The 27,151-nt window shown below is 49.7% G+C and overlaps 1 protein-coding gene across 3 annotated transcripts in view; it reads left to right on the top strand.

Moving 5' to 3' along the window:
* wnt11 (wingless-type MMTV integration site family, member 11) overlaps window positions 1–27,151 on the top strand; it is a 78,324-nt gene that overhangs the window by 5,865 nt on the left and 45,308 nt on the right. For 2 of the 3 annotated variants that reach the window (XM_072477413.1, XM_072477414.1), the window contains one exon: window positions 16,168–16,363. In XM_072477413.1, the coding sequence (XP_072333514.1) occupies window positions 16,281–16,363 (83 nt within the window). In that variant the 5' untranslated portion in view covers window positions 16,168–16,280. Of the gene's footprint in view, window positions 1–16,167; window positions 16,364–20,202; window positions 20,345–27,151 lie in introns of those variants that run through there. The other variant, XM_072477415.1, reaches the window with a different exon arrangement.

Here is a 27,151-nt window from a genome sequence, read left to right on the forward strand (position 1 = left end):
TCAACCTTGCCTCATGCCAGCGGGAAATCATGGGCAGGATTCGGGGGAGAGCCGATCCCCGCAGGCAGGGGGGGCTTTGGCAGGGGCTGGGGGTGCTGGTGGGTGGTGGTCCGGGAGTGGCGAGCCTGGCCGGGGGGGGGGGGGTTATTTGGCAGCCCGGGTCTGCCCCCGACCGGCGCCATGTTGCACGATGCGCCGTGTTGCATGCATGGACACGGATCCGGCAATTCTCCGGGCGCATCGGCAGCTGGAACCGGGTGCTCTACGCTGCGTGCCCGCTAGCCCCCCACCAGATGGGGGATCGGTGGCCATTTTGCGCCATTTTATCGGTCGTAAAGGCCCACGCCGATGTCAGCACTTAGTCTCAGAGTCGGAGAATCCAGCCCCATGTTGGTGTCAAAACCAACTGCAAAAGAGTGGTGGGCACAAAGTGGTCCTCAGACGGCAGGTGGACCAATCAGCTGCCAGCCCACCAGGAGAGTCGGAGGGAAGTCATAATTAATGTGGCTCCGGTGCAGAAGCTGGAGCAGGATCCCGCCATTCTGGCCGGCCGGACAGGCTGTGCCCGAGCTGCCCATCACCGCACTCAGTCAGAAAATGGGGAAATTCCGCTCCTGGTTACTGCTAAGGGAAACTATCCCTTTTTATCTACACAATCAATACGTCTCAATTTTTAATGCCTCCGATCCATCTACCCTTAACCCTCTCTGTGCTGAAGAAAGCAACCAAACCTGCAACTGGAGGCCCTCATTTCTACCACCATTGCAGTGGTTCTGCTCTTGCACCCTCCCTGAGGCCTTATTTCCCCTCCGGCCTCGACATCCTTCCTACATTATGGTGCTCAGAACGGACACAATACTCCAGCTGAGGCCCAGCCAGTGATGAATATCGAGTTTCAACATGACTTCCTTGCTTTTGTACTCAGTGCTGATAAAATATTGGACAAAACGTAAACAACAAGGTTCCATCAAACCAACAAAAGCACAGCCCAATGCTTCCTTTTGTCTATCCCCAACACTATTCGTCAATGACAAGTGTTTCAGCTGATGGGAACAGCAGTTCTGCAAATACACATACTTTTGCATTTTGCTAAAAGACACGGTACTTTTCACATCGTTAAGTAAGGTAATGGGTTTGCAGGTTTGCCTGCACAATTAGAACCATGAGTGGAATTGCAAGACCTGGGGGCTAATCACGTTTGATTCGTAATTCACATCTTGCCGGGCAAGACTCAACCTGATTGTATTATCTTCACTATTAGTCTTTCAGAAAACACTTCCTTTCCCTCTCTTTGTGGGATACTTTCAGCCTTCCCCCCCCCCCCCATAATATATCTCCTTTTGTATTGACATTTTTTTATAAATTTAGAGTATCCAATTCATTTTTTCCAATTAAAGGGCAATTTAGCGTGGCCAATCCACCTAGCCTGCACATCTTTTGGATTGTGGGGGTGAAACCCACGCAGACACGGGAAGAATGTGCAAACTCCACACGGACAGTGACCCAGAGGCGGGATCGAACCTGGGACCTCAGCGCCGTGAGGCAACAGGGATAACCACTTGCACCACCGTGCTGCCCTGTATTGACATTTTCCATGCCTTCTTGTGACAATTTACTCAACCCAATTCAACATGGTCCCCAAATGTGTTGTAGGGTTCCCAACTCTGGCTGGGTGCATTCTTCGATTTTTAATCAAATGATTCTTCACCTTCCCCCTCCCCTCCGCTCCCCATAACCTACCATCCCTACATGCCTGCCATTGGTCCATCCTAATATGTCCCCTTGGCATATATATGTCCCCGGTGTAACTATCAAAGTAGATAAAGAGGATCCTAGATTTCCAAAAGGCTTTGATAAGATGCCACAAAATATGTTGCAGGGAGTTGGAGGTAATATGTTGACAGACAGGAAGTATTTTTCAAGGTGGTAGGCAGTGAACAGCGGGTCAATGTTGGAGCCTCAGCTATTTACAATCTATATTCAAAAACAGCTTCTTCCCCGCTGTTACCAGACTCCTGAATGACCTCGTATCGACTGAACTGATCTCTTCACACATCTTCTCTACTGAGTAGCACGACATTCCGTATGCTTCACCCATTGTCTATGTATTTACATTGTGTATTTATTGTATGTCCTAAGTTTTTCACGTATGGAACAATCTGCCTGGACTATATGCAAAACAATACTTCTCACTGTACCTCGGTATACGTGACAATAATATCAAATCAATCAATACTAATGACCTAGATGAATAGTTGGAGAATAATGTGTCTATATTTGCTGATGATGCAAAGTGAGGTGGAAAGGTAAGCTGTGCAGAGGGACATAGAGAGGCTGCAAAGAGATTTCGACAGGTAAGTGAGTGGGTAACAAGATGACAGATGGAGTACAATGTAGCGAAGTTATTCACTTTGGTTGGAAGATGAGCTGAATAATTTTAAAAAGGTGAGCAACTTAATGTTCAAAGAGACTTGGCTGGGCTCGTACAAGGAACACAAGAAGTTAACATAAGGGAGCAATTAGGGAGACAAATGCTATGTTGGCCTTTATTGGAAGGGGATTGGAGAACTGGAATAGAGAAGTGTGAGTTTTGGTGGGGCCACATCTGGAATACTGTGTGCAGTTTTGGCCTCCACATTTAAGACAAAATGTACTGCCATTGGAGATGGAACAGCAACGGTTCACTACATTGGTTCCTGGGCAGCACGGTGGCACAGTGGTTAGCACTGCTGCCTCATCGTGCCAGGGACCCGGGTTCAATTCCGGCCTCGGGTGACTGTGCGGAGATTGCACTTTCTCCCCGTGTCTGCGTGGGTTTCCTCCGGGTGCTCCGGGTTCCCCCCACAGTCCAAAGATATGCAGGTTAGGTGGACTGGGCCATTCTAAATTGCCCCTTAGTGTCCAAAGGTGTGCAGGTTAGGTGGGGTTACGGGGATAGGGCAGGGAAGTAGGCCTAGGAAGGCTGCACTTTCAGAGGGTCGGTGCAGACACGATGGGCCAAATGGCATTGTTCTGTGCTGTAGGGATTCTATGATCAAAGTGAATGGCGGAGCAGACTCAAAGGGTCTACTCCTGCTCCTATTTCTTGTGTTCATAATCTCCAATAGCTAACCTTCATAAAGCACGGTAGCCTTGTGGATAGCACAATTGCTTCACAGCTCCAGGGTCCCTGGTTCAATTTCGGCTTGGGTCACTGTCTGTGCGGAGTCTGCACCTTCTCCCCGTGTCTGCGTGGGTTTCCTCCGGGTGCTCCGGTTTCCTCCCACAGTCCAAAGATGCAGGTTAGGTGGATTGGCCATGATAAATTGCCCTTAGTGCCCAAAATTGCCCTTAGTGTTGGGTGGGGTTACTGGGTTATGGGGATAGGGTGGAGATGTTGACCTTGGGTAGGGTGCTCTTTCCAAGGGCCGGTGCAGACTCGATGGGCCGAATGGCCTCCTTCTGCACTGTAAATTCTATGATGACTAATAATTCAAAGATAATGAAAAATAACATTATGATTGCTCTCCTAGGTTTTGATTGCGGCAGTCCCCGGGAGAATTGTTTCATTCATTAAAAAATCATAGAATCCCTGCAGTGCAGAAAGAGGCCATTCGGCCCATTGAGTCCGCACCGACCGTTCGAATGACCACACTTCTCATGTCCAGTCCGCACTATCTCCGTAACCTAACCTGCACATCCCTAGGTCACTAAGGGGCAATTTAGCACGGCCAATCCACACAACCTGCACCTTTGGACTGTGGGAAGAAACCGGAGCACCCGGAGGACACCCACGCAGACACGGGGAGAAAGTGCAAACTCCACATTGACAGTCACCCAAGGCCAGAATTGAACCCAGGTCCCCGGCGCCATGACGCAGCAGTGCTAACCACTGTGCCGTGGTGTCAAGAATAAAATTATTTTATGCAATGTGGGTGTCACTGGCTGGGCCAGTATTTGTTTCCCACCCGAATTAGCACTGAACTGCATGACTTTCTCGGCCATTTCAGAGGATAGGTGAGAGTCAGCCACATTGCTGTGGGTCTGGAGTCACGTGTAGGCCAGACCGGGTAAGGACGGCAGATTTCCTTCCCGAAGGGGCATTAGTGAACCCGATGGGTTTTTACAACAATCAGTGATAGATTCACGGTCACCACCACTGAGACTCGCTTTACATTTCAGATTTATTAATCAAATTTGAATTCTACCAGCTGCCACAGTGGGATTTGAACCCACGTCCCCACAATATTAAAATCACCAGCTTTCGGAGCGTAGCTCCTTCATCAGATGAATGTCATCCTCATTGAAACACCTAAGATTCTGAAGGGGCTGGAGCAGGTAAATGCTGGAACACTGTTGCCTCACAGTGTCAGGGATCTGGGTTCGATTCCGGTCTTGGGTGACTGTCTGCACATTACAGCAACTGGTCATGGTGAGGCCCAACATTAGAACATAGAAAAATACAGCACAGAACAGGCCCTTCGGCCCACCATGTTGTGCCGAACCTTTGTCCTAGATTAATCATAGATTATCATTGAATTTACAGTGCAGAAGGAGGCCATTCGGCCCATTGAGTCTGCATCGGCTCCTGGAAAGAGCACCCTACCCAAAGTCAACACCTCCACCCAACACTAAGGGCAATTTTGGACACTAAGGGCAATTTATCATGGCCAATCCACCTAACCTGCACATTTTTGGACTGTGGGAGGAAACCGGAGCACCCGGAGGAAACCCACGCAGACACGGGGAGGATGTGCAGACTCCGCACAGACAGTGACCCAAGCCGGAATCGAACCTGGGACCCTGGAGCTGTGAAGCAATTGTGCTATCCACAATGCTACCGTGCTGCCCTTAAGAACAATAAATCTACACTATATAATTTTACCGTAATCCATGTACCTATCCAATAGCTGCTTGAAGGTCCCTAATGTTTCCGACTCAACTAATTCCACAGGCAGTGCATTCCATGCCCCCACTACTCTCTGGGTAAAGAACCTACCTCTGACACCCCCCCTATATCTTCCACCATTCACCTTAAATTTATGTCCCCTTGTAATGGTTTGTTCCACCCGGGGAAAAAGTCTCTGACTGTCTACTCTATCTATTTCCCTGATCATCTTATAAACCTCTATCAAGTCACCCCTCACCCTTCTCCGTTCTAATGAGAAAAGGCCTAGCACCCTCAACCTTTCCTCGTAAGACCTACTCTCCATTCAAGGCAACATCCTGGTAAATCTCCTTTGCACCTTTTCCAAAGCTTCCACATCCTTCCTAAAATGAGGCGACCAGAACTCCAAATGTGGCCTTACCAAGGTTTTGTACAGCTGCATCATCACCTCACGGCTCTTAAATTCAATCCCTCTGTTAATGAACGCTAGCACACCATAGGCCTTCTTCACAGCTCTATCCACTTGAGTGGCAACTTTCAAAGATGTATTAACATAGACCCCAAGATCTCTCTGCTCCTCCACATTGCCAAGAACTCTACCGTTAACCCTGTATTCCGCATTCATATTTGTCCTTCCAAAATGGACAACCTCACACTTTTCAGGGTTAAACTCCATCTGCCACTTCTCAGCCCAGCTCTGCATCCTATCTATGTCTCTTTGCAGCCGACAACAGCCCTCCTCACTATCCACAACTCCACCAATCCTCGTATCGTCTGCAAATTTACTGACCCACCCTTCAACTCCCTCATCCAAGTCATTAATGAAAATCACAAACAGCAGAGGACCCAGAACTGATCCCTGCGGTTTGCCACTGGTAACTGGGATCCAGGCTGAATATTTGCCATCCACCACCACTCTCTGACTTCTATTGGTTAGCCAGTTCGTTATCCAACTGGCCAAATTTCCCACTATCCCATGCCTCCTTACTTTCTGCAGAAGCCTACCATGGGGAACCTTATCAAATGCCTTACTAAAATCCATGTACACTACATCCACTGCTTTACCTTCATCCACATGCTTGGTCACCTCCTCAAAGAATTCAATAAGACTTGTAAGGCAAGACCTACCCCTCACAAATCCGTGCTGACTATCCCTAATCAAGCAGTGTCTTTCCAGATGCTCAGAAATCCTATCCTTCAGTACCCTTTCCATTACTTTGCCTACCACCGAAGTAAGACTAACTGGCCTGTAATTCCCAGGGTTATCCCTATTCCCTTTTTTGAACAGGGGCACGACATTCGCCACTCTCCAATCCCCTGGTACCACCCCTGTTGACAGTGAGGACGAAAAGATCATTGCCAACGGCTCTGCAATTTCATCTCTTGCTTCCCATAGAATCCTTGGATATATCCCGTCAGGCCCGGGGGACTTGTCTATCCTCAGGTTTTTCAAAATGCCCAACACATCTTCCTTCCTCACAAGTATTTCCTCGAGCTTACCAATCTGTTTCACACTGTCCTCTCCAACAATATCGCCCCTCTCATTTGTAAACACAGAAGAAAAGTACTCGTTCAAGACCTCTCCTATCTCTTCAGACTCAATACACAATCTCCCGCTACTGTCCTTGATCGGACCTACCCTCGCTCTAGTCACAAACAGCAGAGGACATCCTGGTAAATCTGGGACCAGATGCTCTGATTCTAAGGCAAAGTGCGGAGAAACCGTGGCGTTTTACGTGGAAAAAAATCGGCACCACCCTACCACCCCCTCACCGATGCTCCTCCCGGTGGGGGGCTAGCAGCCGCCCCACGTAAAACTCCCGGCCTCCACGAATGAAATGGCCGGAGCAATGCCGGGTCCGTGGCTGCGCCGGCACACGCCGAGGACCTGCAGCGGTCACGCCGTACAGCGTGGCGCCGGCCGTGCGCGGACCCGACCTGGACAGCCCCTTGCCACCCCCTGGCCAACCCCAACCAGTCCCCCCCCAGCCCTCGCCGAAGTGCCTCCGGCCAGCAGCATGGCTCCCACCCGACTGTGGTGGCGCTGGGCACAGTTTGCAGTGGCCACGCCAGGTTCCCGCACGGCCTGGACCTCACGTTCCCCGCGCTGGCGTGAACGCGGCCCAGCGGGGGCGGAGCATCAGGATAGGGACTTTAGGTGACGTCCCTGATGCCGTCCCAACGTCGCGTGGTGCGTGCCACGATGATGGTGTTTCGGAGGGGGTGGAGCCCGTGTAAAACAGGCGTCGCCCCGGATTCCATCGCAAAAATGGATTCTCCGTCCGATCGCCGATAACGAAATGGCCGTCGGGAAACGGAGACACTCACCCAGGATATGAAAAGCACAATGTAAATGGAAGTTTTTTTGTTGAACTGAGTGATTTGCTCGCCCATAGCTGTGGGTCTGGAGCCACACATAGGCCAGACCTGGTAAGGACGGCAGATTTCCTTCCCAAAAGGAACATTGGTAAACATTAGAACAATCGATGATCGTTGCCATGGTCACCATCCCAGATTTTACTTCCATTCATTGAAGTTAAATGCCGTCAGTTGCTCGTGGTGGGACTTGGATTCCTGATACTCGAGCATTAGGCAGGGCCTGTAGATTAGTAACCCAGCGATGTTACCACTGCGTCACCATCTCCTAACTGGCAATGGTGATAGGATGAGATGAAGTGGGGCGGGAGGCGGCTCATGTGGAGCATGAACAGTGACACAGTGTAGATGGGCCGAATGGCTTATTTCTGAAGCAGTTGAAACCACTATTGAACCTGCTCCCATAAAATGATCTTGGGCACGATTTAACCGGGAAAAGAAAAATCCATGTTTGGGCTTGGGCACGTTTGGCGGGCGTTTCTTGGTGGCTACAACGCTGAGGATCACCCCGCTATACAACGGCACGTTGCCTTTTTGTGGCCTCGGGGAGTTTATCTCAGCCAAGGCCGCAATTCCTGAGGAAACGCCGCCTCACTCCCTATCAGCAGGAGCAGCACGGTAGCATTGTGGATAGCACAATTGCTTCACAGCTCCAGGGTCCCAGGTTGGATTCCGGCTTGGGTCACTGTCTGTGGGGAGTCTGCACGTCCTCCCCGTGTGTGCGTGGGTTTCCTGCGGGTGCTCCGGTTTCCTCCCACAGTCCAAAGATGTGCAGGTTAGGTGGATTGGCCATGCTAAATTACACCTTAGTGTCCAAAATTGCCCTTAGTGTTGGGTGGGGTTACTGAGTTAGGGGGATAGGGTTGCCCGTGGGTAGGGTGCTCTTTCCAAGAGCCGGTGCAGACTTGATGGGCCGAATGGCCTCCTTCTGCACTGTAAATTCTATAATAAAACCTAGTAAGGCTCCCCGGGCCCCATTGCTGCAATGCCAACCTGGCACCTGGGCACTCTGGCACTGTTACTCTGGCAGTGTCCATGCCAGCCTGCCACTGCCAGGGCACCCAGGTGCCTTTGCCGGGTGCCTGTGTCCAGGTGCCAGAGGGAATGCCAGGGTGTCCCCCACCACCCAGGGATCTCTGATGGCCTGCGAGACCCACCCCCCCAACCCCCGAGGTGTCATTCCAACCTGTCCACACTTGTGGAAACCAGTATTAAACGGTGCCCTGGCGCGATCTCCCAGGTGCAGCCGTTAGGTCCCAGGCGGCAAGTGTATCCAGTGACCTATTCAGCTCATTTAGATGTGCTGAGGGCAAGATCCCGATCGTGACACCTCGCAAAATCTCGCAAGGCGTTTCGAACGACGCATATCTCGTGAGAGGCCTCTCATGGGATTCAACGGCCTCGTCCAGGCGCCAGGTCGGGCGCGAAGAGACCGTTAAATCATGCTCCTTATCTCAGTTGCGTTGCGATTGTTTTTCCAGCAGTTTTTTTTAGGAGTACTCACACCTCAATGCAAAGTGATCTCATCTGGGATCGCATTCACGGACCCACTACTTTCATCTTTTAGCTTCTTGAGATCAATCTCACAAAAACTTTAAATAATATTCTCTTCTTCGCCATCTGAAGGCATAGACGTGACTCAGCTTGAAGCACTCTTGAGTCCGAACGTCATGAGTTCATGTCCCATTCAGAGATTTGGGGGAGATGATTGTTGCAGTATTAATACTAATAATCTAGAGGCCCAGGCTAATTAACAATGGGGGACACAGGTTTGAAATCCACCATGGCAACTGGTGGAATTTAAATTTGTGGGTGCGCAGCCTTATTGGTTAAAGAATGAATTACATTGGTGAGGAGTATGATATACCAAATGAAACATCAAACGAGGCCATATGGGTTGTGCCGGGTTGAGCTCAGAAATATAAAAGGGGCAACCACATTGCCAGGGGTGTACTATACACCCCCAGATAGTGGAGGGGGGTTAGAAGGGCAAATACGTAGACAGATTTCTGAGTAACCGACTTCAACTATCCAATTATCTATTGGGATATGAACAGTGCAGAGGGCATAGAATTGTTGAACTGCCTTCAAGAGAACCTTCTTACCCAGCATGGCAGGTTAAATCAAAGAAAATTTTACGGTGTTTTACCAATACTTTACGAGCAAGATAATAACTAAGGACCATGTCGGACCTATCAGAGGTGTACATGGTAACTTGTGGATTGATTCAGAAGATATGGACAGGGTTCTCAATGAGAACTTTGACTCTGTCTTCACTAAGGAGAAGAATAATGCAGATTTTCTAGTTAAAGAGAAGTGTAAAATATTAGATACAATGAGCATAGTGATAGAGCAAGTCCTGGAGGGGCTGGATGCCTTGAAGGTGGATAAGTCACCAGGGCCAGATGGATTGTATCCCAGCCTGTTGAAAGAAGCCAGAGAGGAAATACTGGAATCTCTGAGGCTCATTTTCCAATCCTCACTAGATGCAGGAAAAGCACCAGAGGATTGGAGGTCTGCGAATGATGTTGTGCCATTATTTAAAAAGGGTGCGAGGGATAGGCCAGAAGATTGTAGGCAGGTCATCTGACTTCAGTGGTGGGAAAAGTGGTGGAAAAATGTCCGAGAGACAGGATAAACTGATACTTAGAAAGGCACAAGTTGATCAGGGTTAGTCAGCGTGGTCATGCAGAATAGAATTCTTGCAGTGCAGGAGGCCATTTGGCCCATCAAGTCTGGACCGACCCTCCGAAAGAGCACCCCACCCAGGACCACTCCCTTGCCCCATTCCCGAAACCGCACCTAACCTGTAAATTTCTGGGCACCAAGGGGAATTTTATTATCATGACCAACCCCCTAACCTGTACATCTTTGGACTCTGGGAGGAAACCGGAGCACTCGGAGGAAACCCACGCAGACACTGGGAGAATGTGCAGACTCCACACAGACGGTGACCCGAGGCCGGAATTGAACCCGGGTCCCTGGCCCTGTGAAGCAGCAGTGCTACCCACTGTCCCACCATGCCACCCTGGGACAGATTGTGTGTTACTAATTTAATAGAATCTTTTGAGGAAATAAAAAGGAGGATTGATGAGGGTAGTGCTGTGGATGTTGTCTACATGAATTTCAGTGAGGCATTTGGCAAAATTCAACATAACTGACTGATCAGAAAAGTGAGATCCCGTGGGATACAGGGACAGGTTGGATCCAAAATTGGCTCAATGACAGGAAATAAAGAGTAATGGTCGATGGATGTTTTTGCAAAAGGAAAATGGTTTCCAGTGGTGTTCCACAGGGCTCAGTGTTGGCACGATTGCTGTCTGTTGCATATATTAATGATTAAGACTTAAATGTGGCTGGCACGATTGGGAAATTTGCAGATGACACAAAAATTAGTCACGCAGTTGATAGTGAAGAGGATAGCTGTCGACTCCAGAATGATAACAATGGTTCGGTTGATTGGGCAGAGAAGTGGCAAATACAGTTCAATCCGGAAAAGAATGAGGTGACACATTTGGAGAGGGCAAACAAAGCAAGAGAATACTCAATAAACAGGAAGATATTGAGAGGGTTGAGGAAGTGAGAGACCAGGGAGTGCATGTCTACAGGCCCTTGAAGGTAGCAGAACAGATGGACAAGGTGGTCAAGGAAGCATATGGAATGCTTTCCTTATTGGACAAGGTATTGAATACAAAACTGGAGTTTAGAGTAGAGTCCTGGTCACATTACAGGAAGGACATAATTGCTCTGGAGAGGGTGGAGAGGAGATTTACAAGAATGTTGCCAGGGTTTAAAAATTGCAGCTATGAGGAGAGATTGGATAGGCTGGAGTTGTTTTCTTAGAATAGAGGAGGCTAAGGGGTGAGCTAATTAAGTGGTACCAAATTATGAGGGCCCAAGACAGGAAAGACTTGTTCCCGCTAGTTGAGAGGTCAATTACCAGGGGGTAGAGATTTAAGATGCTTGGCAGAAGGATTCAAGGGAACACAAGGAAAAGCCTTTTCACCCAGAGGGTGGTGGGTGTCTGGGATTTTACTGCCGAAGTTGGTGGATGAGGCTGAAATGCTCAACTCATTTCAAGGTACCTGGATCTGAATCTGAACTGCTGTAACCTGTAAGACAATGGACCAGGTGCTGGAAAGTGGGATTAAAATGAGTGGCTAGTTACTTCTGGGTCAGTGCAGACAGAATGGGCTGAATGGCCTCAATCTGCACCATACCTTCTCTCTGGTTTTCCAGGCTGACAGTCCCAGTCCAGCACTGAGGGAATGCTGAACTTTCGGAACTGAATGAGACAATCAACTGAGACCGTCTACAGGGGGATAAAAATAAAGTCCTCTGGTATTATTCAAAGAAGAGCCGGGGAGTCCCCCCCCCCCCCCCCCCCTGCCCCCCCGCCGCCGGGGAGTCGCCCCGTCCCCCCCCCCGTCCCCCCCGTCCTCCGCCACTGTGGGATCTTGCTATACTTGGTGAAGCGAGAGTGTCTGTACTTGACATCAAGGCAGCATTTCACCGAGTGTGGTATCAGGTAGATGTCAGAGGTGGGGAGTGCCGTCAACAACACCTGAGATACTGAAGCAGTCCGCGCGTATATGCGGCCTGATCTGGATAACACTCAGGCTTGGGCTGACAAATGGTAAGTAACATTTGTGCCACAGTAGTGCCGGCCATGATCACCTCCAACAAGAGAGAATCTAACCACCTTCCCTTGACATTCAATGACATTGCCCTCATTGAATCTCCCACCATCAATATACTGGGGATATAGCATTGACCAGAAACGGAACTGGACTAGCTATATAAATAATGGCTTTGCAAACAATACTCCCATCTGGAGTATTGTTTAGCACACTGGGCTAAATAACTGGCTTTTAAAGCAGACCAAGGCAGGCCAGCAGCACGGTTCCATTCTTGTACCAGCCTCCCCGAACAGGTGCCGGAATGTGGCAGCTAGGGGCTTTTCACAGTAACTTCATTGAAGCCTACTTGTGACAATAAGTGATTTTCATTTTCATCCCATGATTAAAAAAAGTTACATTGACTACACAACAAAGGCATTTAATTGGCTGTGATGGACTTTGGGGAGCGATGAAAGGCACTATGCAAATGTAAGTCTTTTTTGGGGGGTACTGTTGGGTTGTGGTATTAACAGGACACTTAACCCAAGGCCTTGAGACAGAAATCGTATTGAAAATGTATTGATTATTAATATTCTTTTTCTGAAAGTGTGTTGCCAGCAATGTACTAAATAGGTCTGGTGATAATGTTGATGGGTTCCAAATGTCTCTGTGCTATTTTTAGCACAGAGGTTAATGAGTTCGCATTCATTGCAGTGTATGCTAATTCAACAGGTCGTTATGACACTCATAGTAACAATTGTGTTAAGAGCCTGTAAACAAACAGGGTCTTCTTTCCAATTGTGAACTTGGTGTGGCTAACATTGCACTTGGGAATTAAAAGCCACTATTGTCCCAGTAAACGACTTTGCAAAGCTGTTTCCCACAGCAGTGTTTGATACTGCGACTGTGGCTAAAAGTCTGGGCTTCATAGTTGACCTTTAACTGGAGTTACTTTTTCAAAATCAAGCTCGGACTGTGGAGGCCGCTAACGGCCACAATATTTGGCTCCATATATGGGCTCCTCAAGCCCTGGATGGAATGGAGAAGACTGGTTCATTTTCCCCATCAATTACACTTAGAGACTTTAAGAAACTGAGACAGATTTTGGCAACATCATTTGTATTATGGAACAGTCACTTGTAATAATAATAAATTTTATTATTGTCACAAGTAGGCGTACATTAACACTGCAATGAAGTTACTGTGAAAAGCCCCTAGTCGCCACATTCCGGCGCCTGTTCGGCTACACCGAGGGAGAATTCAGAATGTCCAATTCACCTAACAGCACGTCTTTCGGGACTTGTGGGAGGAAACCGGAGCACCCGGAAGATCCCACGGGGAGAACGTGCAGACTCCGCAGAGACAGTGACCCAAGCCGGGAATTGAACCCGGGATCCTGGAGCTGTGAAGCAACAGTGCTAACCACTGTGCTACCGTGCTGCCCTTGAGATGTGCTCTCCCGGGAATATATAAGATTCTGAGGACCATTGACAGAGTGGATGCTGAGAGGATGTTTCCTACCGTGGGGTATCTAGAAATAGGGGCACAATTTTAAAATAAGTGGGGGGGGTGGGCGGGGTGGGCACGGGGACGCAGTGCGCAGTGGATAGCATTGCCGCCTCACGGTGCTGAGGACCTGGGTTCGATCCCGGCCCCGGGTCACTGTCCGTGTGGAATGTGCACATTCTCCCCGTGCCTGCGTGGGTCTCACCCCCCCCCCCCCCCCCTGCCCCCGCCCCCCCCCCCCCCCCACAACCCAGGGTAGGTGGATTGCCCCTTAATTGGAAAAAATGAATTGGGTAGCCTAAATTCATAAGAAAAAGAGAATCATTATTCTGGTGTCAATCCCAATAGGGACTTCAATGCTGTGAGATTTTCTCCCTGTGAGATTTACCACCTTCATAGAAACATAAAAACTAGGGGCAGGAGCAGGCTGTTCGGCCCTTTGAGTCTGTTCCGCCATTCATTTTTCTTTAATTTAGAATACCCAATTCATTTCTTCCAATTAAGGGGCAATTTAGCGTGGCCAATCCACCTAGCCTGCACATCTTTGGGTTGTGGGGGTGAGACCCACGCAGACACGGGGAGAATGTGCAAACTCCACACAGACAGCGACCCAGAGCCGGGATCGAACCTGGGACCTCGGCGCCGTGAGGCAGCAGTGCTAACCACTGCACCACCGTGCTGCCCGTGCTCTGCCATTCATTATGATCATGGCTGATCCCTACCTCTACCCCACACTGCTGCATTCCTCCAATCCCCCTTGACACCTTCAGAGTCTAGAAATCTATCTACTTCCTTCTTAAATACATTCAGTGACTTGGCCTCCAGTCTTCTGTGATAGAGAATTCCATAGGTTCACCACCCTCTGAGTGAAGGAATTTCTCCTCATCTCAGTCCTAAATGGCCTATCTTCTATCCTGAGGCAGTGACCCCTTGTTCCCCCCCCCCCCCCCCCCCAAGTTATAGAATTTACAGTGCAGAAGTAGGCCATTCGGCCCATCGAGTCTGCACCGGGTCTTGGCAAGAGCACCCTACCCAAGTCCCCACCCTATCCTCGTGACCAAGTAACCCCACCCAACACTAAGGACAATTTTGGACACTAAGGGCAATTTATCATGGCCAATCCACCTAACCTGCGCATCTTTGGACTGTGGGAGGAAACCGGAGCACCCGGAGGAAACCCACGCACACACGGGGAGAATGTGCAGGCTCCGCACAGACAGTGACACAAGCCGGGAATCGAACCCGGGATCCTGGGGCTGTGAAGCAATTGTGCTAACCACTATGTCGCCATGCTGCCCAATACCTGTGCGGCATATTTCTCTGAATGATACTGTTAACCAATGATAACACTCCTGTAACTGCCAGTGTTACACGGGTCAACATATTCTCTGCTAACGCAACTCATCACAGTGAAAAAAGCCGGAGGCGGGATTTTCCTGGTCTGCACAGGGCCGGGATTTTCTGGTCAATGGGTTTTCGGCTGGGATACCGAACTGCCCGCAGTGGGTCTCAACATGATAGGGCAGGGAAATTGCGGTCTAGAACGCTGCTGAAGGCCTTTTTCTTACTGTTGCCCTGGCATTAAAACCCCTACGGTAGTCAGGAACTCTCTACTTAAACATGGACACTGCCTGGTAGATCGGCCATGATTAAGGGCGAAGGACGAGTGGTGCTGTTTCCTTGCCTACTGGCAGCTAAGGGCAAAAGGAAACACCCAACAGATGGCTCAAACCTTGCAAGAAACGGCCATCTTCGAGATACAGCGGCACAGTAGCACAGTGGTTAGCACTGTTACCTCACAGCGCCAGGGTCCCAGGTTCGATTCCCGGCTTGGGTCACTGTCTGTGCGGAGTCTGCACGTTCTCCCCGTGTCTGCGTGGGTTTCCTCCGGGTGCTCCGGTTTCCTCCCACAAGTCCTGAAAGACGTGCTTGTTCGGTGAACTGGACATTCTGAATTCTCCCTCAGTGCACCCGAACAGGTGCCGGATCGTGGCGACTAGGGGCTTTTCACAGTAACTTCATTGCAGTGTTAATGTCAGCCTACTTGTGGCAATAAAGATTATTATTTTAAAAATCTGACAGGTTCACCATTGTTTTACTTTTGAGAAACTCCACCACTTGACGGCTCAGGTTGAATAAAAATTAATTGTTTATTGTTAAAATGAGGTGCCTTGCCTCAGTCTCATTCTTGTCTGAGTCAGGAGTTTGTGTGTACAAGTCCCACTTGAACTCAGAACCCAAACTCACACTTCAGTGCAGCCGTCATCTTTAAGATTAACATTCCAAACTTACTACCTCTTCTTAAGCTCATCAAAAAAATAAATTACATTTACAGAGAGTCTTTCGCGTCCCAAAACCTTTTTCCAGCCCATGACATTGACCGAGGGACAAGTATTGACTAGGGTCTTCTTTGGAATGTTTTGGCAATGGCCTTTTTGACTTTGACTTTGTGAGTGTAGGTAGGGTTCGGCTCAGTACTGTACTGGCTCATCAGTCTTGATTACATACTCAAGTCTCTTGAACGGTACTTGAAGCTTCAACTTTCTGACCCGGAGCTGAGAGTGCTACGCCACAGCTAACACCTGCTTGGCTAGTGCTTGGGGGAGGGATGCTACACTGACTGCTTTACTGGCAGGTGATCTAGCGGCACTTGGGAGAGAGTAGCAGAGCTGTCAGTACATTGCAGAACTCCACGTCAGTTCAAGCCGGTAATTCAAGGGAGAAAATTAGAAACTGATGTTTAACGTCTGTAATTGGTGTTTACTGTCTGACTGACACCACCCATCTTGCATCTTCCAGATCATCTCTTTGTTCCTGGCACTCGGCAGTGAACGGACGAGGCGTCAATTCTGATTTGGAGACGATTTGGGACGATTTTGCTCCTGTTGGTTGGTTCTGACGCGGTCGGCAGAATGAGACTGGCTGTTTGTTGCGTGCTAGCTTCCGTTTGTGCCTTGCTGCTCAATTCCAGGGTCTGTCATGCAATTCGATGGCTGTAAGTATCTCCACGTGTGTGTCAAATACGTGTGTCTGATATATGTGTTTGTACAATATATGTGTCACATGTGCCTGTGTGATGTGTACAATATATAGACTCATTGAATCCCTACAGTGCAAAAGGAGGCCATTCGGCCCATCGAGTCTGCACCGACCCCTGGAAAGAGCACCCTACCTAGGCCCAAGCTCCCACCCCATCCCCATAGCCCAGTAACCACACCTAGCCTTTTGGACACTGAGGGGAAATTTAGCGCGGCCAATCCACCTAACCTGCACATCTTTGGACTGTGGGAGGAAACCGGAGCACCCGAAGGAAACCCACGCACACACGGGGAGAACGTGCAGACTCCACACAGACAGCGTCCCAAGGCCGGAATTGAACCCAGATCCCTGGCATTGTGAGGCAGCAGTGCTAACCACCGTGCCTCCCACCAGATGTGTGTTTATATTTATGCGTGCATATATGGGTTGTATGGTTGTATATGTATTTTTAAGTGTGCTTTTATAATGTTTCAGCGAGCTGAGAACTGTGAATTGAAAGCTCCACACCCTTGTGCCATTGTCTGAACCAGTCGTGTTAACCAATGCACCAAAACTCACAATCCATAACCCAACAGACTCAACTGGGAGTCAGACCCCATCAATGTCCTGTGATTCCCTATGTTGAAATTGAGCTCTTCTGATTGCTTCACCATTTCCCCCCTCCACCCGGTTCCTTGACCCAGTTTCACGGTGTATTGCAGTACAGTGGTTAGCACTGCTGCCTCACAGCGCCAGGGACCCAGGTTCAATTCGTTTTTAAAAATAAATTCAGAGTAGCTGATTATTTTTCTTTTTCCAATCACGGGACAACTTAGGGTGGCCAATCCACCTAACCAGCACATCTTTGGGTTGTGGGGGTGAAACCCATGCAGACATGTGCAAACTCCACACGGACAGTGGCCAAGGCTGGGATTTGAATCCGGATCTTCAGCGCCGCAGTCCCAGTACTAACCACTGGGCCACATGCCACCCTTCGGGTTCAATTCTGGCCTTGGATGTCTGTGTGGTGTTCACACATTCTCCCCGTGTCTGCAGGTACTCCGGTTTCCACCCAGAGTCCAAAGATGTGTGAGTTAGGGGGAGTTGCGGGGGAATGGGCCTCGCTCGGGTGCTCTTTCAGAGGGTTGGTGCAGACCCGATGGGCAAAATGGACTTACTGTGCATTGTAGGGAGTGTATGGAGATAATGTTTGCAATCGGCAACCAGAGAATTTATACTCAATACTCGCCGCTCCAGCTACCTTACACCCGAGGGATCTCAGTTACGATGGAATGATACTGCAAAGACAATGGAGTTTCAGGAAGAAGGTGTTTCAGCTGATTAGAAAGAGTCAGGAATAAATTTGATTGGGTTTAGTTGGTTTGGTACAGTGACGGAATGGTTACGTTACTATCTGGTAATCCAGAGATCTGGGACAGGATTCTCCCCTACCAGGCGGGGGGGGGGCAGTCCCGGCACCGAGGAGTGGTGTCAACCACTCTGGCGTCGGGCCGCCCCAAAGGTGCGGAATCCTCCGCACTTTCAGGAGCTAGGCGGCGCTGGCGGGGTTGGCGCCGCGCCAACCGGCGCTGAAGGGCCTCCGCCGGCCGGCGTGGGTTGGCGCATGCGCGGGAGCGCCAGCGTGTGCTGGCGTCATCCCAGCGCATGCGCAGGGGGGGGGTCATCTTCACATCGGCCGTCGCGGAGGAATAGCAGCCAACGCGGAGGAATGGAGTGGCCCCACGGCACAGGCCCGCCCGTGGATCGGTGGGCCCCGATCGCGGGCCAGGCCACCGTGGGGGCACCTCCCGGGGCCAGATCCCCCCGCGCCCCCCCCCCCCCCAAGGACCCCGGAGGCCGCCCGCGCAGCCAGGTCCCGGCGGTAAGTACCTACTCTAATTTACGCCGGCGGTACCAGCCGAAAACGGGCGGCCACTCGGCCCATCGCGGGCCGGAGAATCGCCGGGGGGGGGGGCGCTGCCAGCGGCCGCCGACCGGCGCGATTCCCGCGCCTGCCAAAACCCCGGTGCCGGAGAATTTGGCAGCCGGCGGGGGCAGGATTCACACCGCTCCCGGGCGATTCTCCGACCCGGCGAATATTCACCGAATATTAGTTCAAAACCTGTAGTTTGATAATTAAAAAAACACCTGCAAATTAAAAATGGGGATCAGTAAAGTATCCGTGCAGTTGCTGGGTTGATGTAATAGCGATTTGGGCAGATGGTGACGTCTTGGTAATCTCACTGGGTTAGTAATCTCGAGGCCCAGGATAATGCTCTGGGGGCACTGTACCAGTAAAAGCAAAATACTGCGGATCATGGAAATCTGAAATAAAAGCAGAAAAAAGACCCAGCAGCTCTGGCAGCACCCAGGAGAGGGAAACAGAGTTAACGTTTAGAGTCCGTATAGCTCTTCCTCAGAGCTAAGGAGAGGGTGAAATGTGATGGATTATTTTCTGTATAAGAGGGGGAGGAACAGTTGGAGTAGAGTGGAAGGTCAGGAGCTAGGAGCGATTGCAACAAAGATGTTTAGGCCACACGACAGAGGAAGCGTTAATCGCAGCGTGAAAGGATATGGAAAGTGCTGATGAAGGTAAGAGAGCAGAATGTGTTAAGAGGAGAACAGGGATCAGTGCTCAGTGAGAAAAAAACTCAAGAACAAGTGACAGATGGCCCAGTGGGGGAGGGTTTTGCATTGGGACAAAAAAAGTTTCACATTTTTTAAAATGGGTCAGGATGGAGGTGAAAGGTCACAGTTTAATGTTGTTGAACTCAACATTCAGTCCGGAGGGCTGTAAAGTGCCCACCCGCAAGATGAGGTACTGATCCTCCAGTTTGCATTGAGTTTCACTGGAGGCCAAGGATGGGCAAGTGCCGTTTCACCTCAGCATATTGCTCTCTTGCCCACATTGGCCTGTTGCAGTAGCCTAGGAAACTCTGCAACCAATTTTCACACAGCAAATCCCACAAACAGCAATGAGGTAAATCTCTTTTCTGTCGTGAGAGATACATTTTGGCCAGGATATCACGGAGAACTCTTCACCTTCGATTGATTGATTGATATTGATTGTCACATGTGCCGAAGTACAGTGAAAAGTATTTTTCTGCGGCCAAGGGCACGTACACAGTACGTACATAGTAGACAAAAGAGTAATCGACAGAGTACATTGACAATGGTACATCAACAAATAGTGATTGGTTACAGAGCGAAACAAGGGCCCAACATGAGCAGCAAAGGGCGTCATGAATAGTGTTCTTACAGGGAACAGATCAGTCCGAGGGGGAGTCGTTGAGGAGCCTTGTAGCTGTGGGGAAGAAACTGTTCCTAGATCTGGATGTGCGGGTCTTCAGACTTCTGCATCTTCTGCCTGATGGAAGGGTCTGGAAGAGGGCAAAGCCTGGGTGGGAGGGGTCTCTGATAATGCTGTCTGCCTTCCTGAGGCAGCAAGAGGCGTAGACAGAATCAATGTGAGGTTGGCAAGCTTGTGTGCTGCGTTGGGCTGAGTTCACGACACTCTGCAGTTTCTTGCGATCTTGGGCCGAGCAATGTCCATACTAAGCTGTGATGCAGCCGGATAAGATGCTCTGTGTGACACATCTGTAGAAGTTTGTGAGAGTCGATGCAGACATGCCGAATTTCTTTAGCTTCTGTAGGAAGTAGAGACGTTCATTGGCTTTCTTGACTGTTACATCAACGTGTGTCTACCTGAGAGGGCAGTATGGACCTCAGTTCAGCATCACGAGACACTGCTTTCCATATCGCGGGGCACCTCCCTCAGTAACTGGTTCAGATAATATCTTCAAGCTTCTGCGATAGGATGTGAAGCAGACCTCTCCAGCTCCATAATGATGTAATGCCTCAACTTAACTAAGTGGAAAACTGGCAATGGTCTTACAGTGTTGGGAATCACTCCGACCAATTTTCCCAAGCAACTCAATCTGCTCCGAGGAGGAACAAGGTAAACTGTCACAAATCTCTCTGGACTCTAGCTTATTACTTCTCTCTCTGTCTCTCTCTATCTCTATCTTGCAAAGTTGGCCAAATTCTGTCCACATTCACAAACCCTTTCTGAGGGAGTTTCTTGCAAAATTCTACCCAATGATTTATGCGACAGGTGTCAAGCCAGGTTGGGAACTTGGAAAAATAAAACTGCCTGTTGGACAATATGGAAAAAATTCGCTGCTAGCTTTGAGGGAAGGTAAACAGCTCCCCAGGACATTTCAATCAGGCGTTATATCACATCAGTCTGTCTAAGCATGAGTATATTGTTGTTATTTAATTTGTTCCAAATCTCTTTCTGCCTATTCCTGTTCTTCCAGGACCTCGCCCCAGGGGACATTCATCATGTCTGTCCACATGGGCTGGGGTGGTGTAACATTTATTGTTAAGTGGGGGTTTTAACGATTGCCAGGCTGTTATAAGGTAAAGTATACGGGAAAGGCACTATATAAATATGAAGTTGTTGCTTTTATACAATTCAGCAGCGTATCATTCACGTTGATGGAATTAGCAATGGCTCATTTGGGAGCACGCTTACTTCTGAGTTGCAAGATTCTTGGTCCAGGTCCCAATCCAGGATTTGAGCAGAAAATCTAAAATTGGTGCTTGAGTGGGTTACTGAGGGAGCACTAAACTGTCAGAGGTGTTGCCTTTGAACTAAGACGTTGGACCAAATCCCGGTCTGCACTATTCGGAGGAGGTAAAAGATCGAAAAGGCTGAGAACACGCGCAAACAGATTCAAAAACAGCTTCTTCCCCGCTGTTACCAGACTCCTAAACGACCCTCTTATGGACTGACCTGATTAATACTACACCCTGTATGCTTCACCCGATGCCGGTGTCTATGTATTTACATTGTGTATCTTGTGTTGCCCAATTATGTATTTTATTTTAATTTAATTTTTTTTTCATGTACTAAATGATCTGTTTGAGCTGCTTGCAGGAAAATACTTTTCACTGTACCTCGGTACGCGTGACAATAAACAAATCCAATCCAATGGCACTATTGGGTGAATTGGACATTCTGAATTCTCCCTCCGTGTACCCGAACAGGCGCCGGAATGTGGCGACTAGGGGCTTTTCACTGTAACTTCATTGCAGTGTTAATGTAAGCCTGCTTGTGACACGAATAAAGATTATTATTATATTGAAGAACAGTGTGGGAGTTACCCTTGGCGTCCTGGCCAATATTTATCCCCCAGCCAACATCAGAAAAAACCCAGATGATTTTTAGATTAAGAATTATTGTTGCGTGTACCGAGGTACAGTGAAAAGTATTGTCTGCCTACAGTCCAGGCAGATCGCTCCATACATGAAAAACATAGGACATACGATAAATACACAATGTAAATACATAGAGATTGGGTGAAGCAGACAGAGTTCAGTGCTAATGTACGGAGTGTATACAGAGTGTAGCGATCTGGTCATTTTCTTTTTATAAATTTAGAGTATCCAACTATTTTTGTTCCAATTAAGGGGCAATTTAGCGTGGCCAATCCTCCTAACCTCCTAATCTTTTGGGTTGTGGGAGTGAAACCCACACAGACAAGGGTAGATTGGGCAAACTCCACACGGACAGTGACCCAGGGCCGGGATCGAACCCGGGACCTCGGCGCCGTGAGGCAGCAGTGCTAACCACTGCACCACCGTGCCGCCCGTAATCTGGTCATTTTCACATTGTTTTTTGTGGGAGCTTGCTGTGCAGAAAGGGGTTGCTGTGTGTCCTACATTACAACTGTGACTACACATCAAAAACAATTACTGCGCTGGCTGTAAAGTGATTTCAGACATCAAGTGGATGTGAAAAACACTATAGAAATGCAAAAGAACTGAGAATGTGATACAGACAGCACCCCCGTGTCAGTACTGAGGGAGTGCTGCACTGTCAGAGGGTCAGTACTGAGGGAGTGCTGCACTGTCAGAGGGTCAGTACTGAGGGAGTGCTGCACTGTCAGGGTCAGTGCTGAGGGAGTGCTGCACTGTCAGAGGGTCAGTACTGAGGGAGTGCTGCACTGTCAGAGGGTCAGTACTGAGGGAGTGCTGCACTGTCAGAGGATCAGAACTGAGGGAATGCTGCACTGTCAGAGGGTCAGTACTGAGGGAGTGCTGCACTGTCAGAGGATCAGAACTGAGGGAATGCTGCACTGTCAGAGGGTCAGTACTGAGGGAGTGCCGCACTGTCAGAGGGTCAGTACTGAGGGAGTGCTGCACTGTCAGAGGATCAGTACTGAGGGAGTGCTGCACTGTCAGAGAGTCAGTACTGAGGGAGTGCTGCACTGTCAGAGGGTCAGTACTGAGGGAGTGCTGCACTGCCAGAGAGTCAGTACTGAGGGAGTGCTGCACTGTCACAGGGTCAGTACTGAGGGAGTGCTGCACTGTCAGAGGATCAGTACTGAGGGAGTGCTGCACTGTCAGAGAGTCAGTACTGAGGGAGTGCTGCACTGTCAGAGGGTCAGTACTGAGGGAGTGCTGCACTGTCAGAGGATCAGAACTGAGGGAATGCTGCACTGTCAGAGGGTCAGTACTGAGGGAGTGCCGCACTGTCAGAGGATCATAAGAACATAAGAACTAGGAGCAGGAGTAGGCCATCTGGCCCCTCGAGCCTGCTCCGCCATTCAATGAGATCATGGCTGATCTTTTGTGGACTCAGCTCCACTTTCAGTACTGAGGGAATGCTGCACTGTCAGAGGGTCAGTACTGAGGGAATGCTGCACTGTCAGAGGGTCAGTACTGAGGGAATGCTACACTGTCAGAGAGTCAGTACTGAGGGAGTGCTGCACTGTCAGAGGATCAGTACTGAGGGAGTGCTGCACTGTCAGAGGGTCAGTACTGAGGGAGTGCCGCACTGTCAGAGGGTCAGTACTGAGGGAGTGCTGCACTGTCAGAGGGTCAGTACTGAGGGAGTGCTGCACTGTCAGAGGGTCAGTACTGAGGGAGTGCTGCACTGTTGGAGTTGCCCTGTTTGAGTTGAGATTAAAGTGAGGCCTTGTTTGACCCCTCAGCCCTCTGTAAATTGATCCCATGACACTATTTTGAATAAATGCAAGGGTGCGCTGGCTAATGTTTATTCCTCAGCTAACATTGCTAATAGGATTAAGGGATCATTTCCACGCTCCTTGTCTGGGAGTTTGCTGGGTGTAAATTGGCCATCAGTTTTTCTCTGCTCCCAACATTTCAAAGGTTGGAAAGTACTTTGGGACACCCTGAGGTATACCAATTTCTTTCTCGATTTTCTCCCTCGCTGCCCATTCTGCAGGAACCCCTGCGGTTGGATTTCAGCTCCTGGGTGTGCGGCATAACCACTGAGTCCGCCTCCAGTCCTGTCAGCAGCAATTAGCACTCGGGAGAACCAGGGACCGTCGCCAATGTTCAACCTCCGTGATGGCAAAGGACAAATTGCAAAGAACTACAGATCAGATCAGCCAACTTAACACAGCCCCAGGGCACCGGACGTAGAGGTTCCTCCCTAAACTGTTCATTTCGTTTCCACAACTAATCCCATTTAAAGAAACACATTTTAACTTCTAAGGTAGACTCTGTTATTTCAGAAGAAACGTGTCCCAGATGCAACAGGAGGATATAGAGCTGGGTTCTCGGCTTCGCCATACTGGAAGCGAGAATCGCGATTGGGCGGAGAATTGCGCGAAATGGGAAAAATCCGTTTTGCGCCGTGCATTGATTCCGACCCCGTGCTCCAGCCCCTCGTTGGCGTTAATATTGAGATTTGTGGACCGCACCAATGGGCCCGTGCAAAACTGTTGTTTGCATCGATTCTAATATCATTAGCGCCTTGGACACTTAATGTTCCATCCACAGCCCCCTCCCCCCATTCCTGCAATGCCCCGCCCCTCTTAGACAGATGTCTCGTGGGTGAGAACTGTTGCAAGCGGGGCCTGGGAGACACGGCTGCGGAGGGTTTCGGTGAGTCTAAAACCTCCCAAAAAGCCTCGAATATTGTCAAGCTTGCTGAAGGTTGGTTGGCTGGGCTGGGGGCAGGAGCGGGTTGGCTGGCTGGGCTGGGAACAACTTTGTGCCAAGCCCGTGGACTCGGGGTGCCCCCCCCAGAATCGGGGAGGCCTGGCTCAGACCCCCATTGCTGCAGTCTCTGTTTAAACACACCCTCTGGTGCTGCTTACAGACCCCCGGCTGCTCACGCTGCTGAGTGCTGCCTGTGTCCTGTGAATGTTCAGAGAGCCTCTGGTCACCTGGGAGCCCACCCAGGCCGCCCCTCGGGACACCCTCACACCCCAGCTGTACCATCAAGGGGATGGGCATGGCCAAGCTCAATCCGGGGCCCACCAGGTGTTGGCACTCCTCAGAATCGCTGCTCCACTGCAGAGGAAGCCGGGAATCAGCAGAGCTCACCCCAACCTGGAGACACCTGCACTGTGGCTGCACCGTAGCGTTTGGAACCCATGGGTAGGGGAGAACAAGTCTTCTCTGAGACATATAGGTGGCTGCAGTGAGCGTGTGGTAAGTGGAGCGCTCAGAAACACCTGTTAGGCTGTTTAGCGCTCACTCCAGCCCCAGCAGTTACACTGCCCGCTGGACTGGGAATCGCTCTCAGTTTATGCCAGCAAAGGGCTGGCCCATTAGCATGCCCTGACTCCCTTACTGAATAGCGGCCCCCCACCCCCCCCAATGGAAACGCAAATTGCGCGCTATTCCGTCCCAGTGGGAACTAAAACTGAGAATTCCGACTATGATTGGACCTAACTTTGTGCTAAAAACTATTTGGTAATTGCAGACCAAATAACACTTTGTGCATTTATTTCTTTATTCATTCTTGAATATCGGTAGTATGGCCAGTTATAATAATCTGTAATCTTTATTATTGTCACAAGTCGGCTCACATTAACACTGCAATAAAGTTACTGTGAATATCCCCTAGTCGCCACATTCCGGCGCCTGTTCGGATAAACAGAGGGAGAATTCAGAATGTCCAATTCACCAAACAATCCCTCTGGTCACTAATGATATCCTTTTTATAAAATTTAGTGTACCCAATTAATTTTTTCCAATTAAGTGGCCAATCGACCTACCCTGCATCTCTTTGGGTTGTGGGGGTGAAACCCACGCAAACACGGGGGGGATTGTGCAAACTCCACACGGACAGTGACCCAGAGCCGGGATCGAACCCGGGTCCTCGGTGCTGTGAGTCAGCAGTGCTAACCACTGCGCCACCGTGCTGCCCCCCACTGGTGATATCCTGTGATTGGGACAAGGGGAAGCCGTTCCTCCTTGTCCTTCTCGAGCTGTCTGCAGCCTTTGACACGGTGATCACACCTTCCTCCACCCAACACCCTCTCCCCAAACATCCAGCTGGGTGGGACAGATCTCTCTCACATAGTCAGAGAACCACTTGCAATGGCTTCTCGTCCGCAACCCGCACCATTACCTCCGGGGCTCCTCAAGAATCTATCCTTGGCCATCTCCTGTTTTCACCCAGTTGCTGCCCTTCTGTGGCATCATTCTAAGACACAGTGATAGTTTTCACCTGTTCACTGACCAGCCACTGTCTCGAGATTGTCAGGCTGCATGTCTCACGCCCAGTACTGGCTAAGAGGCATTTCCTGAGGCTAAATATGTCGCAGGTTGAAATTGTTGCCTTTGTTTTCCACTGACCACCCGTTCCATCCCTCTCCTCGGCAACTGCCTGAACTGGACCAACTGTGTGCAATCTTGATGTCATGTTTCACCTTTTTCCATCTGTGCAAAATTCCCTGTCCCCACTCCTGTCTCGAATCGTCTGCTGCTGAAACCTTCATCCATGTCTCTGTTACCTCCAGCTCTCGCCTGGCCGGCTTCCCCACGTTCCACTCTCTGTAAACCTGGAACATAGAAGAAAGGAGCAGTAGGAGACCATTTGGCCCTTCGAGCCTGCTCTGCCCCTCATTATGACAATGGCTGACGTTCCAACTCAATAGCCTGACCTTGCTTTTCCTCCATATCCTTTGATCCCCAAGAGCTATGTTTAACTGCTTCATGAAAACATGGTTTGGCCTCAACTGCTTCCAGCGGTGGCAAATTCAACAGGCTCATAAATCTCTGGGTGAAGAAAGTCCTCCTCATCTCAGTCCTAAATGATTTTCCCCGTATCCTTCGACTGTGACCTCTGGTTACGAGTTCCCCTACCATCGGGAACACCGTTCCTGCATCCACCCTGTCCCGTCCCGTTAGAGTTTTGTAGGTTTCTATGAGATCCCCCCCTCATTCTTCTGAACTCCAGCGCCAAAGCTTTGCTGAGCATAATCTTATTCACACCAAGTCCCATTCCGCTATTGACCCTGTGCTCACTGACCGACATCACCTCAGTAACGCTCATCATTATTATCCTCGATCACATGCTCAAGTTTCTGAAAGCGATTCGAACCTACCTCATTCCTCCTCAGGAGTGAGAGTGCTGCCCATAGGTGAGACATAGGGAGGGAGCGAGGGAAACCTCAGTGGTTGGGACGATTGGGACTACATCTACACACAAAGGGTGACAAAAGTTAGGAATTCTTTGCCACAAATAGCAATTGACGCAAGATCAGTTGCTAAATTTAAAACTGGTCTATTTTTGTTAACCATGGGGATTATGGGGCAAAGGGTTTATGGAATTAGGTTGCTGATCAGCATGGGGCTTACGTAGGGTGCACTTCCCAAGGGCCGGTGCAGACTCGATGGGCTGAATGGCCTCCTTCTGCACTGTAAATTCTATGAAATTCTATGATCAATGATCTCGTTGAATGGTGGAAATGACTCGAGGGGTTAAATGGCCTCC

Source organism: Scyliorhinus torazame, chromosome 15 (assembly GCF_047496885.1).
Source record: "Scyliorhinus torazame isolate Kashiwa2021f chromosome 15, sScyTor2.1, whole genome shotgun sequence".
Lineage (NCBI taxonomy): Eukaryota > Metazoa > Chordata > Chondrichthyes > Carcharhiniformes > Scyliorhinidae > Scyliorhinus > Scyliorhinus torazame.